Source organism: Dromiciops gliroides, chromosome 2 (genome assembly GCF_019393635.1).
Source record: "Dromiciops gliroides isolate mDroGli1 chromosome 2, mDroGli1.pri, whole genome shotgun sequence".
NCBI classification, from domain to species: domain Eukaryota; kingdom Metazoa; phylum Chordata; class Mammalia; order Microbiotheria; family Microbiotheriidae; genus Dromiciops; species Dromiciops gliroides.
In genome coordinates, this window is record NC_057862.1 from 211,991,337 (window position 1) to 212,010,975 (window position 19,639).

The 19,639-nt window shown below is 40.8% G+C and overlaps 1 protein-coding gene across 1 annotated transcript in view; it reads right to left on the reverse strand.

Annotated features, from left to right (window-relative positions):
- Positions 1-7,471: 7,471 nt before the first annotated feature.
- ITPK1 (inositol-tetrakisphosphate 1-kinase) overlaps positions 7,472-19,639 on the reverse strand; it is a 290,317-nt gene continuing 278,149 nt past the window's right edge. Inside the window, 2 exon segments of the mRNA XM_043983848.1 lie at positions 7,472-10,514; positions 18,334-18,496. Coding sequence (XP_043839783.1) covers positions 10,189-10,514; positions 18,334-18,496 — 489 coding nt within the window. The 3' untranslated portion in view covers positions 7,472-10,188.

Genomic DNA, 19,639 nt, shown 5'->3' on the forward strand with positions numbered 1-19,639 from the left:
GGGGACCAGCTACTGTGGCACGAGAGAAACAATGCTGGAATTAGAATTAGGTGACCTAGGTCCCAATTCCTTCCCTTGCTTCTTGGTGTGTGACACTGGGAAAATAATTTCTCTAGTCTTCAGTTTCCTCATTTCTGCTGCAGACTCAAGTGGAGACAGTCACACATTGGTCTGGCTCATACTGACCCAGAGAGGTCAGGTGGCAAGTTTACAAACAGGTCCTATGTTTCCAATGAGATCTTGAGAAGAGCAGCACTAGTGGCTCCAGCAGAGAAAGGGGTATACTGGGTTATGGGAAGAACTCCGCCTCTTGGCATCTCACCCTTGTCTGAAAGATTTGGGGGTTAGACTGTGATCTCCATGCTCCTTTCCAGCTCCAGAGACTATGATCCTCCAAGTTCTGTCCCTTTTCCTTCTTTGAGGAAGGGAAAATGGTTTACTCAAAAAGCACCAAACAATTTCCAAACTGGTTGAAAGTGAGAGAAGGAATGGAACGATGAGCTAGTGAAATAGGCACAGAGCGCTCAAATGGGTAAATCCCAGAATTAGTTTAGTATTCTGAGAATGAAGATACCATTTTCCTCCAGAACCAAGACAGAGTAGGATTGGGTCACTGTGGCATTTAACTTTCTACTTGGAGAGGATCACAAGTCAGGTAATTTTAGTTTAAGATTAGGTTAGTTTAAGCATCATCAATAAATGAGGAGAGGGGGAAAAAAAAATAAATGAGGAGAGGGCAGCTAGATGGCACAGTGGATAAAGCACCGGCCCTGGATTCAGGAGGACCTGAGTTCAAATCTGACCTCAGACACTTGACACTTACTAGCTGTGTGACCCCGGGCAAGTCACTTAACCCCAATTGCCTCACCATAAATAAATAGATAGATAGATAGATAGATAGATAGATAGATAGATAGATAGATAAATGAGGAGAAAGCTAGAAAGCATAGCATCAATGGAACTTTCTTTAAAATAATAGTATGCAATATCTATCTAAAACCAAGAGCCAGCATTTTGGATAATGGGATAAGTTAGAGGCCTTCTCAATGAGATCATTTTTATTATTCAATATTGTAATAGTCATGCTAGCTATAGTAATAAGACACCCCTCCCAAAAAAAAGAAATTGAAGGAATAAACATAGGCAAAGAAGAAACTAAAATGACTTTTCTAAATGATATGATGGCTGAATGAACCTTAGAGAGTCATGTAAAAACCTATGTGAAACAATCAACAATTTTGGCAAAATAGAAATTCATACAAATCATCAGTGTTTCAAAATATTACCATCAAAATTCAGGGGAAAAAGACAGAGAAACTCAATTCATAATAATCTAATTAATTGGCAAAATTATGAATTACTCATGGGTAGATTGAGCCAATAAAATAGGCATTACTATCTAAATTAATTTACATATTTAATACCACATCAATCAACTGAAGGATAGTTTAAGTGTCAATCTGGGACTTGGTTTTTTTTCTTTATGAAGGATCCCGATTCCATCAATGTGGATACTCCTTCCAATGACACAGATCACAGCCCCTTTATTAACCTATTAAGGATTTGGGAGAGTTCTTGTGGCTAAAACAAAAATAATAAAAATACCTTATAGCTGCTCTGATGACAAGCTTTTCTGAATTTAACTAGGCCAGTTGGTTAACAGACAGCACTGGGATCTTACTTGGTAGAGTTTGCTAAAGTTTATGTTCTGCTGGCATAACCTGAGCAAACCACGACAAAGGAATAGGAGGGAAAGAGAGAAGGCAGAACAATAATATCAAGACGGTGGCAATAGTAGAAAAATATCTATAGATAATTAGGGTTAAAGTGTTCCATCTCTCTGGATCCAAAGAACCAAGATGTCTCGGGTAGTGACTCCAGGTTTGGAGTTCAATTAAAAGGAAAGAATATTTTTAATAAATAGTAGTAAAAAGTAGAAGTTCCCAGGATTAAAGGCAAAATCTCCTGGACTAACTCCAAGGATAGGACTTGATGCCTAGGAACTCATATCTGCCCAGGACCAAGGATCTACTGTAAAATCTTCATACCTGGGGGCAGCTAGGTGGCACAGTGGATAAAGCTTCTGTCCTGGATTCAGGAGTACTTGAGTTCAAATCTAGCCTCAGACACTTGACACTTACTAGCTATGTGACCCTGGGCAAGTCAATGAACCCTCATTGTCCTGCCAAAAAAAAAAAATTCACACCTGGTTCCCAGACCACTTTTACACATGTCATCTCATACAGAAATAAAGAATGCTAAAGCTGGAAGGAACCTTATTGAATCTAATCACTTAATTGCATGCTATAGTAAAGAGACTCATGCTGATCATGAAGAACTATGTCAGAGATGAGACCTAGTTCTCCTGTCTCTTTTGTCCAGACCTCTTAACATGTATCCTTGTAGGGGCATAGCTGAAGCAGGTGCTATTAGCCTTCAGATACAGAAAGATACCCCTGAGGCTCAGATACTACCTCACATAAGACTAACCTGCAAAAAAAAAAAAAATTTTTAAAGACAAGGTTGGGAATTAGGAATCTTTGTTCCTAGATCTAGAATCATATCAGGGCAGTACCTATTATTGGTGCTGCCAAGGGAGGCTCAGCAGACAGCAGAGCCCACAATGAATACCACTTTACAGTCAACATCCTCTTCTTCTACTGGATACTGTGTAGTTTTCTTTGACGTATGTCCTATCTCAGCAGCAGCACTAAGAGTCAAAATATTGGGGAATAGGGGAGGAGTTTCCAAAACAAAAACTCTAATTGGCACAGAGTACTAAAGGCACTGATAGCACTCTGTAGAGAGTTTCCCAAGTTAAGCTTCAAAATCCAAGTTGGGGCTTGAGAACCCAATCCAGGCTCCTAGAAGGACCAGACTGAGGGAAAGAATTACAGGTTAAAACTAGAAAGGGGGCAGCTAAGGTGGTGCAATGGATAAAGCACTGGCCCTGGATTCAGGAGGACCTGAGTTCAAATCCGACCTCAGATACTTGACATTTACTAGCTGTGTGACCCTGGGCAAGTCACTTAACCCTCATTGCCCTGCAAAAACCCAACAACAACAAAAAACTAGAAGGAACCTTAGAACATGGAATGTCATAGCTAGAAGGACTTGAGAGATCACTTAATTCAACTTAACATTTTACAGATAAGGAAAACTAAAACGCAGAGATGGTGAGTGGCCTAAAGCCACATGACCAGTTGGTGTCAGAAAATCTAGCACCAGACACTTCAGTATTAACCACACCCATACCTTGGTGTTGTAAGGCATTTATTTCTTGGTGTGTTTCAAAGAGGATCTTTTTTCTCCAAAACAATTACAGAAATAACAATTACAATACTTACTGTATCCATTAGTGACTGCTAAAACCAAAATCCCATCTATCACAGAGGGCTGGCAAATTAAAAAATAGAACTTATCCCAAAAATAAATGATAGTGAACAGATGTCATCGTCTTCATCATTATCACATGTTCGAAAGCATGCAATAAACTCAAATTCCTGACAAAAATTTTTGGTTTTTACAGTTCACCATGATTTTATATATATTATATATATTTCTTAGAGATATATATATATATTATATATACATGAATTAAGTACAAAACAAGTTGGACTTTTGGAAATGGATGCCTGTGAACAGAATCGAAGCAAATTATGTTATCACAAAACACTGTTTTTTGTTTTAGTAAAACATCATAAAGTTGGGATCATATCTTTGTCAAATCACTGCTGAAAGATCTTTGTAGTTAGGAAGAGCGTGAGTCAGGAGGGAGAAAGGGATGATTCCATATAGTGTCAGGAATGGAATAGGGCCCTGGGGATAAGGGGATGATTAAAATTTGGAGAAAAAGTGGTCCCCCCAAGGTCTAATGGAACAGTGCTAAGCTTTGTGGATTGTGTGGAAGGATGGAAAGGATGAAGAAGGGTAAGGATGGTATGGAGGAGTTAAGATAAGCAAAATAGGGGAAGGGACAAGGGCAAGGTATATTCTTTTCTATATGTCATTTTTACACAGTCTTTTCCCAAGGATATGTGTGAATCTGGTGGGTTTGAGGCATTTGGCTATCAAAATTGGGCAAAACTTGCTACAAACAAGTCTTTCAACAAGAATGATAAAAAGGAGTCTAACATTATGTTTGGATTAGAATGCAAATGGAAACAATAGAAAAGGGAAGAAATGGAGAAAGCTCTACCCTTCTCTAACAGACACTTCTATGACCCTAGACAATAAAGGCCTACTTACTAGAGAGACCCCTCCTGTCATTGAGCCTCAGGGGCAGCTAGGTAGCACAGTGGATAAAGCACCGGCCCTGGATTCAGAAGGAGCCGAGTTCAAATCCAACCTCAGACACTTGACACTAGCTGTGTGACCCTGGGCAAGTCACTTTACCCTCATTGCCCTGCAAAAAACAAAACAAAAAACAAAAAAAACCAAGGGGTAGCTAGATGGCACAGTGGATAGAGCACTGGCCATGTAGTCAGGAGGACCTGAGTTCAAATTTGATCTCAGACACTTGACACTTACTAGCTGTGTGACCCTGGACAAGTCACTTAACCCCAATTGCCTCCAAAAAAAAAAAAGTGTTCCCAGTCATTGAGCATCTCCTTCCTGCTCTTAGGAGTCAGACACTCAGGAAATTGCAATGGATGTTGTGATCCTGGCCATCAATACCACTTACCAAAGAGGCTCATCAGTTACTTGGGTTATTGCATCTCAAGATCCCCTTGGTCTTGGGAACGCTGTTTATCTATCTTTCCTAGATTCCATATAACTTACAGGACAAAACTCTGGCCAACCAAGGTGGATTGCTGCTTGCCCTGAAACAACTCAGGGAGTAAGGTCCCCATGAAAAGATCTACAATGAGGACCAATAGTTTCTTCATCACTTATGAAATCTTGGACTTGCTGGGATAGAGGAATTATTTATTCATAATAATCAAAATGCCATAGCTAGATGGGCTTTTCAGAGAATATATTCCAACCCCCCAATTTATATTATGTGGAAACCAAAGATGAGAAGTTAGCCTAAATTATCCTTAAAGACTCCATCTTTAATCCTATTATCCTATAAATTAAAGACGAGTGACTTATCTAAGATCCTAAGTCACTTACATGATGGACCTGGGTCTTGAACCCAAGTCTCATGAATGCCAGTGCAGTGCTCTTCCCACTAAGACAGAGAGTCTGTGTTTGAGGGGAATGAGTTCTTTCTGGTGAATAAGTCCATGTGGCTCTGGAAGGGGAAGGCAGAAAAAAATATATAAAATGGCAAATTTTAAAAAAAGGGAAAATCCATAAAACCTACTATGAGAAATTGTTCCCTGTTGAATAGAAACTCTAGTTCTAATGTCTTAGGGAACCGTTTCATAGACTTCAAGGAGAAAGGGATTGCAATTTCATACCATTAATGTTTTACATGGAAAGACTACACTTCAACTAAAAGCAATTTCGAGACAGAATTTCAGAGATGGCCAACTAGCCTCTCACAGCAGCTGTGTTGGGACACACATCAACTGTTTCCTATTAGGTATCCTATTGTGCCTATTTATTTAAAAAAATAAAAGAGCTTTGTGGGCTTTGAGAGCACTTAAGCTAAAACAGTATTTACCAGTCAGTTGAAAAAAAATCAAGCCTGCTTCATATCTCTCCCCTGTTGAATCATTCTGTGAAGCCCAAATCAAACGGAGAAGTCTGGATCATTCAAGGGAGTAAAAGAAAGGATTGGGGATTTGTTTGGCTAATGAGTGGCAATAAACAAATGGGTGGCTGGCCCATTTGAAGCAGGTTCCTTTTCATACTGTGGATTTAAAAGACTGATTTCAATACACAGTCTAGATGTTTTTCCAAGGACAATATAAGTTAGTTTTCATCCAGAGCTCCTTCCAACCAGTAGTCATGGTGGTAAATGTCAATAAACACAAATGGAGGTCCCCTAGGCAGAAACACAATCATCTTGGGAAAGGAATCTCATCTAAAATCTTCTGGAAAACCAATTATCAGTGGATTATTATAAGAATTCGGTATAGGGCTTCACCTCAGACCTGACATTACCCCTTTGTCCCCGAAAAACAATTCTTCCTAGATTGTCTTACAATTTGTCACTCATGTCCCTGAAACCAATAGCATGGCATCTATCACTTCTGTAATTCTTTTTAAAATCAATTCTTCAGTCTAACACCTTACTGGCTGACAATTTGAGAGCAGGCACCTGCCTGGCTTGTCAAAAACCATCATATATCGATACATGGATGAGCCAAAGAATGAAAGCTGACCTTTCTAACCTTTAGTTGGAAAGGGTTGTCCATCCTATCTATCCTGTCCTGTCCCCTCACCCACAAACGTAGGGGCCAATCTGGTTTAAAGTACAATTAAGAAAAAGGATGAACACAAACTAGGTTAAGTTTCCCAATGGAAACTTTTGTTTCTAAATGCTAGCAGATGTAAAGCCAGATCTCTATTTTATGAAACTACTGATTACAACACATTAAGAAACCAAGAATATAAATGCTAGAAAAACATTTACAACTTAGAGCCATTTATTACTTAACCTTAAGAATCTGGGGATTGTTTTAGTGTACTCCACAGGACGGTGAAATCATTTTCTCTGAGGAACAGTCAGAAAATGGATCTACAATGATAAGGATAGTGGGAGCTAAGAAGGAAAACCAACTATGGTGTCTATAAAAGTTGAACTGCAGGGCAAAAAGAGCTATTTAAACCAGGCTGAGAAATTATGCTGTCCATGTCAGATTTCCATAAACTCATTTTTTCTCTTGGGTGGGAAAAAACCAACTGAAAGGGCAATTGTCCTTATTATCTGATTCATTGCTATAAAAATTCTAGGAGGATCACAGAGGCAAAGAATTACAGGCTTAAAGTAGAAGGAATATTGTCATATCTATCTTATTGATGGAAGTTCCTTAGTGCCTTCTTCTCAGCAACACTAATATCTAATATGATCCATTTCCTCTCCATGTGAGCAAGGAGTAGCTAAGTTTGCCAGAAAACACAGACTAGAAAAGAATCTTGCCAGTCCTCAGGAAAATGAACTTTCCCCCTTTTCTTGGTTATATGATGTCTCAGGACATTATGTAAATAATAGGTTCCCCAACATAAAGCAATCTATTTTGCCCCCTTACAATCAGCAGCAATTACTAGGGAGCCACATTACCCATATCTTGTAAAATACCATGTCATTGGAAAGCGGCTACAAGCTATATCTGTGTGCTGAAAATTTGAGAGACACATTTGAAGAAATAAAAAATAAATAATATAGGGTTAAAACTGGGGTGACACTAGCAGGTGTCCAAGTGTCACACTAATAAAAATCCACCTGTTTTCTATTGAGAGTGTAGGATTGGGATTTTATTTTAAAAAGGTAAAGCTATTGAAAACAAAATAAAACCAAAAACCTTTCAAAAAAAGACTTTAGAGAATTACATAACAGATTTTTAGCAACTGTTTGTAAACAAGTATAAAATACAATTACATTTCAGTAGTTTATTTTGGAGAAACAAGACAGTGCAAAATCGGCTAACCAAACTTTCCAAGGCAAGCCAGATTAATCCACTCTGATTCAAAGGTAGAGCTAAGAACAGCATACAGACATTAAAACTGGATCTAATGCTTTGAAGTCATGTAAACATGGTTAGCTGGAAAGCTCTCAAGTTCCTAGAAAGCGTGACAGTTTCAATTAGGTCCATCCTTTCACTCTTCCTCCCTCCCTCAACCCCAACCCCTGTCCCCTTCCCCACCACTGCCCAACTGGGGCATGTGGATTTTTTCCAAGAGGGGATTAGCTAGCATTCATCTAGCGCTTAAAGGTTTGCAAAGTGCTTCACACATCATCTCATTTGTCCCTCCCTTGCTTAACTCAGTACCATATAGAGCTTACAATGGCAGAATCTCGTCCAGGATGTCCTCACTGTGTATGAATCAGAAGAAGATCCAAATATTTTTTTCTCTTCTAAAAAAGCATTTAGAGCTTACTATTTAACTCAAAAAAAAAAAAAAAGATTTGACAAAGAAAATCATCAAAAAGTCATCAAAAAAAAGTCATCTGGGGAGAACGTTTATATATCACCACACATCATAACAAATCTTTGAGAATGTTTTGAAAAAATGAGATAACTCCCCACTCGCCACACACCCCCCCCCTCACCACTTGAGCTTGGGGGCAGGGAAAGGATGGCCAAACAAAGGTTTAGAAGAGCTGGCCCCATTGGGCAGCCCAGAGCATCTGTAATGGTCCACAAAACTTTTTCTACTCAAAGTCCTTATTTTTGATAACCTATAAACTTAGAAAATGGATTCTTCTTCTGCTTCTTTGTGTCCTTCACCTTCCACCACCACTCCAACTCTCTGCTCTGTCTCCTTGGTCTGGACAAAGTTCCAAGGAGATCAGGATGGGGGTGGGAGGTTACAGAAGAGAATTTAAGCATTTTGCTCATCTGCAGTATAGTCTGGACTGGGAACAGTAATTTACAGTGTGGTGTTAGTTTGGCTACTCGTCAAAGTGATTCTTTTAGGCTGTTCCTAGACCTTGTATTGAGGGAAGAGGGGGAACAAAATCAACTTCTTGCCAATTAAACCTTTGACTGTCAACTTAGTGTTCAGGATTTGCAAGAACAGCTGAAAGTTAAGAAATGGCAGACACTGGGTTGAAATGCTATAGACTACAAGGTACAGTTTATGGACTCTGCCACAAGTCTTTCAATGGGTCAGTGTTAACCAGACTGCTCTGGTTTACAATGTACGCCATGGATGGATGACACTGAAAAACAATATATAGCCTTATTTTCAGAGTCTGTTGGGGGGGGGGGGAGAGGGAGAGAGACCTAAAAGAGAACAGTTATGCCCCTCGATTATGCTAATGAGTTTACCCATCTCCCTTAACTTATTCAAGATCTAGGAATGCTTCACAGAATCATAGTATTTTATGGCAAGACTGAATCTTTAAAGGAATCATTCTTGTCCAAAGAGAAGAAAATTAAAGCCCAGAGAAGGAAGGTGAGTCTCAAAAGGTCACACAGAAAGTTAGTGGAAGAACTGGGACTAGAACCTGAGTCCTCTCATATCTGCAGCAAGTTATAAAATTGTTGAATGATGGGTCTGGCTGGGTGTGCAGAGAATGTCTCTGAGGGAAGCCAGAAAATCTTTCAATTGGCACTAAAGTTAACCATTCTAGAAGCTATTCCAAAGCAGAATTGGAAAGATTCCTTATGCCTTCCCATTCCTTTCCTGAAAGGGTCTACTCAGAGGGGTACCTCCTACAGAAACCTGCACACTTTATAACCTCTGAGGGTCATTTTGGGTGGTCTCTCTATGAGTTATGGCAGGGCAGAGAGGGCAAATGCAACCCACTCATCTCCTCCTGCCCAGCAGATAGACACTGCACAGGTCATTTTCCTACTGGCATTGTGTGGTAGGGCAAAAGCAGGACTGGGACCAAAGGAGAAAGAGGGGACCATGACTAAGGGAGTAGGTGGGTAATCAAAAGAGAAGATGAAGCCATCTATAATAACTCCAACCTCTCTTTAAATTATGACATTCACATACAATTTCAACCTTGGCCTCTGATGCCAGAAGTCTGGATTTAAGACATAGGATCATAAGGGCTTAAAGGACCTTAGAGATTGAGCCCAACCCCCTCAATTTATACATGAGGAATCTAAAGCTTAGACAGGTGAAATAACTTGTTAAAGGTCACACAGGTTGGCCCATGGTAGTCAATTACAGTTTATAAAGGGGGAATAACCACATGTAATTTTGCACATACGTGCACAAAGACACACACACACACACACACAAAGAGACAGACACAGACACACACACAGACACACACACACACACACTTTCTCTCACACCGAGAAGCCACAAAATAAATCATCAAAAGCAAAAAACAACCATCTCACACATTAAGGTCTAGTGTTGAAAACACAAGTGTGTGTAAACTTGTTAAAAGATTTGCAAATGGAAGTGGGTGAAACATCCCATTTTCTCCCACTCTGATCACTATGGGTTCCCCCCACCCTCCTTTTAGATCACTGCATCAGGAAATCAGGTTAAAAAAATAATCAATGGAAATTTGTATTACTAGGTGGAACTCTTCTAAGTTGCTTGCCTCATTATTGTGATTCTAGATGGGCCCTTTGCTTGTGCCCTGGTCCATGGTGCCACCAGCTATTGGGAGGATGCTTTAGTGGCCAGCGTTGCCACACAGTGCTGTTGGAAGCTGGGGGACACAGCAGTGTTGCACCCTAGTCTCTGGTGCTGCAGTTTCACCGAGCTGTTGGTCTCACTCTCCACGATCCAAGAGGAGTCTTTGCCCATCATGCTGCTGCAGCACCCTGTACTGGTGCCACGTGTCCGCTCACCCGCAAGGCCACCAGATGGGTCAGTCAGGAGCTTGTTGTGGTTGAGTGGGGTCACCTCCAGGTTCTGGCCTTGCAGGACTGCGGCTATGTGGTTCAAGAGGTCAGTGAAGAACTCAGTTACACCCTCATAGCCTGAGGGAAGAAGAAAAAAAAAGAGAGAGATGGTTTCTTTTTCTCTAGAACAAGAGACTCAGAACATGAAGAGCTGGAGGTGGAATTAGAATACCAAATGTTAGAACTGGAAGAGACCTACCTTTCAGGTGATCTGATCCAACCCACTTGTTTTGCAGAAATGGCTCAAATCCCACCTTCTGCAGGAAGTCTTTCCTTCCTAGACTGGTATGCATCCCTCCCCACTCTGCTCCACCCCCACCATGCTTTTTAGATCGTATTCAAATATTATGAACAAATCTTGTATGGACCTAGACACGAACATGATGTCTCCCCATTAGAACGTGAGCTTCTTGAGGGCATGGCATGTGTTTAAAAATATTCCCCGTGTTCAACACAGTGCATGGTATATAGTAAGTACTTAAGGGGCAGCTAGGTGGCGCAGTGGATAGAGCACCGGCCCTGGACTTGGGGGGACCTGAGTTCAAATCTAACCTCAGACACTTAGCACTTACTAGCTGTGTGACCCTGGGCAAGTCACTTAACCCCAATTGCCTCACCAAACCAAGCAAACCAAACAAAAAAAAAAAACAATTTAAAAATAAAAAAAAAAATAGAATAAGTACTTATTGACTGACTGACATGTAGTAGAGGCATTCTGAGCTCAGGGACTGTCCCACTTTTGTGTTGGTATACGGTAGAAGGGAGAGTGTGAGGGAAAAACTACCTTATCAAACACATGAATAGATACATGAAGGAACTAGAACTGCTAATTTAAAGATGGTTTTTGAGAGGAAAAATGCCAGAAGAGAGACATATGACTCAGTTATAAAGTAAACCAGCCAACTCTCTTTCAAAATCTCTCTCTCACTCTCTCTCTCTCTCTCTCTCTCTCTCTCACACACACACACACACACACACACACACACTGGCCCCCTAAAGATGTATCCTTTATTTCCTTTTTGTGCCCCAAATCCCTGGCAAGTGAAGTCACTCAAATCCCCAAATTCTGATGTTCCTCCAACCACATCAACAAAGTAATTGTTTTTCCCCTGCATCTATACAAGCACTCTGCTAAAGATAAGCTGTTCATCTCATCCCAGGATAAGGATTTCCTAACGCAGGCTTTGACAAATGGATTTCCAAGAGTAACTGAACAGATTTAGAATATGCAAGGGAAATAATCTTATCATGCTTTCTTTTTGGAGTCAGAACTACCAAGAAAGGGTTTTAATGCTGAGCTGGACAAGAGATGATGCCTAGATCTGTCTGAACCACTCTGGATGATTTTGGTGGGAGGAATGAAAGGTAATAAATACCCAAGTTTCTTTCCCCTAGATCCTGGTTGTCTTTAAGAACTGCTGGGAAATTTTATAGATATGCACTTCTCTAGTAAAGTCTTAGTTTGATGCCTTATCATTGTCTGGTGGTGACTCCAGGATCTCTACGATTATTTCAGGGAAGCCTAACCTCCAGCAGCTCCCATCAACTAGAAAAGGCTTAAAATATGGGCCCAGAGGCAGACTGGGTTCCAGCTGTCCAAGAACTAGCCTGAATTTGGACTGGCTCATCACTGGCTACCCTTAGAAACAATCTAAGAAGTCACTAAGGGGCTGCAATCTTTGCTCCCACAGGGAGTACACACATGTCATGAGGTTTTTATAGTGAAGGAGGGTTAGTGACATAACCTTTAAAACAAAGATCTTGCGCAAAACATACCAGCCATCCCATCAAGAGAACATCTATCTAATCTCCTTAGTGGTGACCATGTGATACTTTGGATGGAAGTTTTGTTTTTTGTCTCCATGATGCTCTTATCACAAAATAAATTGTGCAATACTGAACATTATTGTGTAATTTCTAAAATTATAAATAGTTTATTTCCCCCTTCTGTCAATCACTGTAATTACAGATACAGAACACCTTTTGGGGAGGATGAGGAAGGTGAATACCATGACAAGGATTCCAAAACAAGAGATACAACTGTGGGGTAATGAAGAAAACTTGTCTTGGAGGGAAAAGGACCCAAGAAAGACCCAAGTTCAAGTCCAAACACATACTAGCTGTGTGTCCCTGGCTAAGTCATTGAACCTCTTCAAGTACACACCTTCCAATGGTGTATTATCTCCGCACTGAGCCAGGCTGGTCCTTAGATGATGGGTAATCAGTCTCTGGACCCAAATTCAAAGTCTCTGCAGTTTGTTAGGACTTCAGAGAATTCATGCTCTTATGCATGTAGCCTTTGACCGCCTAAGTTCTTCATGTCATGGGAGAAGGAAGCTGGGGATGTTGCAGATAAAATACTGAACGCCAATTCTGCTTATAGCACAGAGAAGTTCCAGTATCCATATATGTAGAAAACAGGAGAAAAACCCAAGCTTAGTTTTCTAAACTATAGTGTTCTGTTAACACCCTGAGAATTTAGCTGTTCCCTCAGTAGCAGCCGAATATGCAAAAATGAGGTCCTCAGGAGCCTGCACCAGTACCAGCACTGGGCTGCCTTCCCTTAATGAGATACTTCTTTGTTAGTGATAGGTCAAAAACCAAACACTGACCCAGGCTGTTTCTGAAAATCAATTCTATCGCCTGTGAAACCTCACAGACCTTTTCTTTAAGGTAAAGGAGAATTTTTTCCAGAAAAAATACTCAGTAAATATCACAAACTCTGATACTCATGACTCCTAGTCCTGACACCCACCCTATTCCTACAAACTAGCAAAGTCAGGAAAGGACCCAAATGAGAAAATGAATCAAGACAATCCAGGCCTGAGCAGTAACGTATGGGGAAACACCAATAGTTTTACATGTCTTTGTAGCTGACACCAAGATACACACCTCTGGAATATTCAAAGGCTAAATGATACCAATAATGGATTTCCCAAGAGCCAAGAGCCAGGATGATCCTCCTGGAATGAAGTGACCTCTGACCTACATCCCATTTACAAAATGCTTTAGAAGGCTCGATTGGTTATATAATTGTGAGCCATTATCGTATTAGCAGTCATGGAGACCTGGCAACTCACTCTTAGCATTAGTGATTTCAAAGGATCCAGTTTCTCAGGCTTTCTGAAGTGGCTGGGAATAAACTGCATGCATCCCCAGGATGGAAAGAGATGGGAAATGTAAAAGAAGACACTTTTAGGGGCAGCTAGATGGCGCAGTGGTTAAAGCACCGGCCCTGGACTCAGGAGTACCTGAGTTCAAATCCGGCCTCAGACACTTGACATTTACTAGCTGTGTGACCGTGGGCAAGTCACTTAACCCCCGTTGCCTAAAAAAAAAAAGACAAAAAAAAAAAAAAAAGAAGACACTTTGGTGTTAGCTCTTATCTCTAGGCTAACAGATGAACACAGGATCATAGCTGTGAGTGGGAAATGGAGCTGAAAGGCCACTGAGTACACCTCCTTTACTTTAGGGCTAAGAGAACTAAGAGTCTCAAGTTTTCTTGATTCTGCTCAGACTGCAGTCCAGATCTTCTGGCTTCAAGTTCAGAGATCATTTCAAGATCCAAGCCAGCTGAACAAGCATTTGAGGGCCAAGTATCTGTCTCCAGAAGTCCTAGCACGCTAGGAAGCTGCTATTCTAAAGGAGCACACACTGCCTCTCGACATAAAAAGTCTGATGAAGTCGGGCCCTTGCTACAGCTGCCCAAAGTGCCACTAGAGACTGTGCTGCCTGGGACTCAAGAGAGCGTGAGGTCCTCGTTACCTGGATACTTCTTCATTCCCCAAGCCCATGAGGGAGGGGCACAAACAGAGCCCAGCACATGAGCTATCAGGCACGTCTCTCTGCCTGACTTCCAGACTGACTTTATTTTAGCTACATTTCATCAGTCCTTACAGCACAGTTCCTCTTCAATTTCCTTTCCTCCCTCCTTTGCTGTTACTGAATAGAGAATCTAAGAAAGAATATGAGATGTTTGTGCTGGAAAGGGCCTTAGAGAGCCTGCCATCCAAAGCACTCACTTTACAAAAGAGGGAACAGAGGCCCAGTACTGAGAACTGCTGTGAAAACACAGGGCTTTAGGCCAGATGACCTCTAAGGTCCCTTCCCACTCTTGAGACCCCAAAGGCAGTGAGCAGCAGCGATGGGACAAGAATTCAAGAAATTTAGGCTCAATGCTCATTTCACTACAGGGTGATGCTTCCCAAATACTGGAAGGAAGAACACAGACCTCTGTAAAAAGGGCCTGTCCCTGGACATGTCCCAGTCATTCCTGACTCTGCAGACCTGCCTAATACAGCTTTTGTGCCAGGAACTCTCCTCTCTGCTTAAATTATAATCACCCTTCAAGGTCCAGTATTGTTCCAACCTCCTCCTCACACCTTTCCCTGGACCTAGCCAAGACTCTTTCCTCTGAACCCATAGCTCTTAGGATCTATGTCATTTATCTAATATCTTACAATAATATACCAGGGATGTTTGTAAAATATTTTACCCATATTTGTCTCTCAAATTATGTGGCCCAAACTTATGATTTGTTGGCATAAATTTTGGAAACCAACCATTGTCACCTCCAACTCATAACATGCAAATAGTGCAAGTAGCAGTATATAATTAATGTAAGCTATCAGAATGATTAAATAAGATAAACATATTATTAGCATCTTGCTATTTAAAAAAAACAAACACCTTTGGGGGCAGGTAGGTGGCATAGTGGATAAAGCACCAGCTCTGGATTCAGGAGCACCTGAGTTCAAATCGAGCCTCAGACACTTGACACTTACTAGCTGTGTGACCCTGGGCAAGTCACTTTAACCCACATTGCCCCACAAAAAGAACAAACAAACAAAAAAATCTTTGGGCTGAATTTATTCTCCCCCCAAAATACAAGGTTTGTCAAGATCAGTGGATCATAGATTTAAGGGCTGTAAAAGTCACCTCAAAGTGCAATCCCCTCATTTTACAGATGATGAAACTGAGGCACAAAAAGCTTAAGTGATTTGCTCAGGATAATACTAGTGGTCAGAGGCAGGATTTAAAGCCAGGTGTTCCTGGCTCTAGGTCCAGCATTCTATTCACAATGTCCCTTCCAGCTGTAGCATTGTATAGTCTAACCTGCCAATGTTTACTTTTATATTCTAAAGACTCACCCAGCTCTTGGATTTGGAGAGAGACAAAAGATCGGAATTATGCTGCCTCTTTGACTCTGGGCCTATTATTTTCTCTGCAAAATAAGGCAGCTAAACCCTAGATATTCTCTAAGACCCCAGATGCCTTTCTTCTGCCTTCATTTAAGTCACATTCACACATATTCTAATCTCCTTGAAAAAAGCCAAAGGAAGATGATTGTGGGGACAGGGGTGGGGGAAGAGAAGCTCTTTACTGCTTTAGTTATTTTTTTAAAAATTACTGTCTCTTTTGTTTTTTACATCACCTTTATTTCCAAAAATATCCATCTCTCCTCCCCAGCAAGTCATCTCTTTTCACAAAGAAGAAAAAAGAAGAAAAAACACACCCTGTTTTAGTCCTAACAGCGAACAGAAAAAGTGAGAGCTTTCCAACAGCAAACCTGGCGTGTGAGAGAAATGTTTCATTGTCACAACTCAAAAATCATCCAGAAAATTGTTCACCCTCGCTCTCCCTCCTAAGTAAAAGCTACAGGGAATAAGAGTTTTCCCCCAAGGACTCTCAGAGTTTAGTACCTGAATCAAAAACAATGTCTAAGCCATTTACAAAACATCCTAAGATAAGCATCCAGGCAAACTCTAGAGGGATCAAAGAACCAAGCTCAGGGTCACTAATGCTGTTGTTCTCAGTGGAGATGGAAAGTGAATGCTGGGGAAGGGCCAGGGTTCTAGCAACCAGATCACACTGTCATTAGCTCCTGCCCATGAAAGGACTGGTTATTCTAGCACGCTTTTAAACAAATGCAACAAAGCACAAGGACCAAAAGGTATTGCTTAATAGTAGAAGTGACAACACATTATGTGGGCAGCTTCTCAGGGGAGTCTGTAGTTTTCACAGCATTGTGGTGGCCGTGATCTGATTTGACCCCTACAGCAACCCTATGATGTGTGTTGTACAACATCATCTCCCATTTTACAGATGAGAAAACTGAAGTTCAGATCCATGCCCTCCACCACTCACATAGCTACCACCCTATTCCAGGCTCTCATTACCTCCTGCCTAGATTTCTACGACAGCCTCCTACTTGGTCTCCTTGCCTCAAATCTGTCTCAGGCACTCCAGTCTACTCTATACAAAGCATCCAAACAATCTTCTTCAAGCTCAGATGTGACCATGAGATTTCTCCTCCTCAACCAATCGCAGATGCTTCATACTGTCTCTAGGTTAAAATAGAAACTCCTCTCTTTAGCTTTTCAAAGGCCACATAATCAGCTCCATCCTATTTTCTCGGGTTCATTAGGCACTCTTGCCTGGAATGCATTCAGCCCTTCACTGCACCTCAGGGTCTCCTCTCCTCCTTTAAGCCAAACACCATCTACTGCATGCAGCTCTTCCAAAGCCCCCTAACTGTGAGGGTTTTCTCTCCCTCCTTTCTACCTTCTATATAACTACTGTGTGTATTCACATTCTATTTGTGCTATCTCTATGCATTGTCTATATTTAGTGTTACTCCCCATTAAAATGTAAATCTTTTTGTTTTTGTTGTTTTGTTGTTATTGTTGGGGCAATGAGGGTTAAGTGACTTGCCCAGGGTCACACAGCTAGTGTCAAGTGTCTGAGGCTGGATTTGAACTCAGGTCCTCCTGAATCCACTGCACCACCTAGCAGCCCCTCACCCCATTAAAATGTAAACTAGCTATGAGGAAGGACTGTTTTATTCTTTGTATTTCTATCTCCAGTGCTAAAAACAGTGCTTGGCACATAGCAGGCATTTAATAAATACTTGCTGATTGACTGAATTCTACTACCCTGCCCTACTTCTTCTGGTTAAGGTACACAGCTGGGGTAGACTTTCCTTCAACTCTCAGCCCCAGGACCTTATTCTGTTCAGGGTCAAAGTGAACTCAGGACAGAGAAGCAAAATTCCTCAGACACAGTCACCCCGACCTTCAGCAACCACTACCCTGATCAATTAGTCTGCAGTCATCAACATTAAGACAAGACCTTCCACTAGAGCAAAAAGAAAAAAACAAAAACAAAAACCCACAACAAAAAAACCCAAAACCCAACAACAACAACAACAACAAAAACTGAAGGCTCAGATGATGGCTAGCACTTTTATAAATATTTATAAATATCTTTAAATTATGGCTAAAACATTGGAGGGAGGGGAGTACAATAAGGGTTAAGTGACTTGCCCAGGGTCACACAGCTGGTAAGTGCCAAGTCTCTGAGGCCAAATTTGAACTCAGGTCCTCCTGAATCCAAGGTCAGTGCTTTATCCACTGCGCCACCTTGCTGCCCAAGGTATACACATTTTAAAAGACATAATACTAAAATAAATAAATAAATACTATTGCACACTTAACATACTACAGTATAGTGTAAATATAACTTTTATATGCACTGGGAAACCAAAAAATTTGTGTGACTTGCCTTATTTCAGTAGTCTGGAACTGAACCAACAAAATCTCTGAGGTATACCTGTACCAGCTCTGCCTCTTAGTCGCTGTGAGATTCCAGACAAACCATTTAACCCTCTAAAAGCTCAGTTCAGGATGGAGCTACATGATCTCCAAGGACCCTTCTGGAGTGATATCCTCTAAACCTAAGTCACTTCACTCAGTTTCTCCATTTGTAAAACTAAAGGAGCGAATGAGATGATCAATAAGACTTTTTTCAACTCGAATTGTTGATACCTGGCCAGGTCTAGGGGCAAAGTGAAGGATGTTGTGTTAACAACAGGGCAGGTAAGATGGGCAGCTTTTACCTGGGAATGCATTGACATCAATGACTGCGTGTTGTCCGGTCTGATTGTTGATAATAATGTCTATGCCAAACAGTGATACACCCAGCGCTTGCCGGAGAGCCTTGGAAATCTCCCTGATGACCTCATCCGAGGGCTTCTCAAACACACCTTCGATTTTGTCCAGCTGCCAAAAAGAAGCACAAAAATTCAGTGGGGATGTCCTTAGAGACATTTCCCTGTTTTGAAGAAAGGAGGAGGATACTGAATTTTCAATGGGATTTACATCTTGATCTGTGCCTCCCCAAAGAGGCTCCTCCCTGGGCTCATGATTTAAATTCTCCTCACCCTTCAAATCCCACTTCCCAGCCTACACCAACTTTTCTCTTACAGAGGTATAGCTTAAATCTTTTACACCCAGGAAAAAAAAGTAAAAAATACCTGAGGCAAGCACAGCAAGAAAATATCTTCAAATAAACTTCTTAAAGACATTCAGTTCAGAGGGTGGAGAAATAGAAATCCCAGGACAATGACACCTCTAGGCAAAGACCCTGGGATACCATTAGGCTAACACCAAATAATACCATTTTTGATAAAACCAAAAAGGAACCTAGAAAGTTGAGTTCTGGGCAAAAATATACAAGCCTTTATGGACACAGGTAATATTTTCATCACAACTGCTGAATGAAGGCAGAGGATTCAGAAGAGAAAGCTAAATTTGAAAAGTGAACAGTTTGCTAAAATGGTATCAAAACTGTGGAATCTAGATGCAGATTGAACCATACTATTTCTATTGTTTTTGTTCTTTTTTCTCTTATTCTTCTTTCACAACGTGACTAATGCAGATATATGTTTAATGTGATTGTACACATATAACCTATATCAGATTACTTGCTGTCTTGGGGAGAGGGGAGGGAGGGAGAAAAATTTGAAACTGGAAATCTTATAAAAACAAATGTTGAAAACTATCTCTACATGTAACTGGAAAATAATAAAATATTTTTATGGAAAAAATGCTATCAGAAATTGAAACCAGGAAATGATTAAGTAAAGAAAGAAAATGATAGGCTAATGTTACTAATGAATTTTGATGCAAAAAGGTAGTACAGTAGAAATAAAAATTAATTTTTGAGTCAAGAGATCTGGGTTTGATTCATCCACTTAACCTCTCGAGGCAGCTAATAATTAATGCAGTGAATAGAGTGCTAGGCTTACAGTCAGGAAGATCTGAGTCCAACTATAGTCTCAGACACTTCCTAGGTATGTAACCTTTGGCCAAGTCACTTAATATCTGGTTTGCCTCAGTTTCTTCAACTTTAAAATGAGGATA